At 58.2% G+C, this 1,075-nt stretch overlaps 1 protein-coding gene across 1 annotated transcript; it reads right to left on the reverse strand.

Moving 5' to 3' along the window:
* Window positions 1-234: 234 nt before the first annotated feature.
* Window positions 235-813, reverse strand: LOC108357680 (D-2-hydroxyglutarate dehydrogenase, mitochondrial-like). Its single transcript, XM_017608753.1, has one exon. The coding sequence runs from the start codon at window positions 811-813 to the stop codon at window positions 235-237; it is 579 nt and encodes a 192-aa protein (XP_017464242.1).
* Window positions 814-1,075: the final 262 nt, after the last annotated feature.

Genomic DNA, 1,075 nt, shown 5'->3' on the forward strand with positions numbered 1-1,075 from the left:
ATACTTTAGCCACCGCACTACTGCTGTCACACATACTTGCGACATCAACAGCAGCAGCAGCATCAGCAGCAACAGATGTAGAGATGGATGTGAAAGAGGATGCGATAACAGCAGCAATGGCAACAGCAGCAGATGCTCTTGAAAGACGGGGTCGTCACAGAGAGTTCGAAGTGAGTATGGAGCCAAGAACAACAACCATTTTTCATCACACCACCACCACCATTCCCACTTCTCTCAGAGCACCTTGCCCGGGTTGAGCGTCCCGCGGACGTCAAAGACCTCCGCCTTGAGCCGCCCCATCAGCCGCACCGCCTCGGCGCTCTTTGAGTAGCGCAGGTAGGGGCGCTTCTTCGCGCCGATGCCATGCTCGGCGCTGATGCTGCCCCCGTGGGCGGCCACCAGCTCGTAGAGAGCCGGCTCAATGGCGGCCAGCAGCGCCGGTTGGTAGGTCGGTGAGGTGACGTTGAAGTGGAGGTTTCCGTCGCCGAGGTGCCCGTAACCACAAACGCGCGTCACGGAAAAGGGCTTCTCATGTGAATTCTTCTCCTTCTCCAAAAGCCGCTGCCGCATCACCTCGACCACCTCGTAGAAGACGGGCAGCGGCAAGCTGACGTCGTACTTGTAGCCGGCGCCATCGGCCCGCAGCCCTAGTGTAATGTGCTCGCGGTAGTTGCGCAGCTGGGCAAACTTGGCGGACTGCGAGTCGGGCGCGTAGGTCGCCTCGCGGATCTGCGAGCTGTGCCAAAGACGCTCCAGCAGCGCCAGCAACCGCGTCTCCAGGTGGGCGCCGTCGTTGCCCGACAGCTCAAACATTGCGTAGAAAGGGTGGTGGTGGGCGTCTGGGAAAGGCTTCGGGTACTTTAAGTTCTCGACCACCGCCTCCAGCGACGACTGGTCGAACATCTCAAAGCAGGAAAGGTACTCGCCGAGCTCTGCCTGGACGACCCTGAATACCGAGAGGAGGGTGGGAAAGTCGGGCAGTGCAAGAAGGGCGGCAGTTCTGTTTTGGTTTAGGAGTTTTGTGGAGTTTCAAAATGAAAATGAAGTTATGATGGCAGTGAGTTAAAATAGCCAC

Source organism: Rhagoletis zephyria, unplaced genomic scaffold, assembly GCF_001687245.7.
Source record: "Rhagoletis zephyria isolate East Lansing unplaced genomic scaffold, Rhagoletis_zephyria_1.1 Rzeph_scaffold_82236, whole genome shotgun sequence".
Taxonomy (NCBI): Eukaryota; Metazoa; Arthropoda; class Insecta; order Diptera; family Tephritidae; genus Rhagoletis; species Rhagoletis zephyria.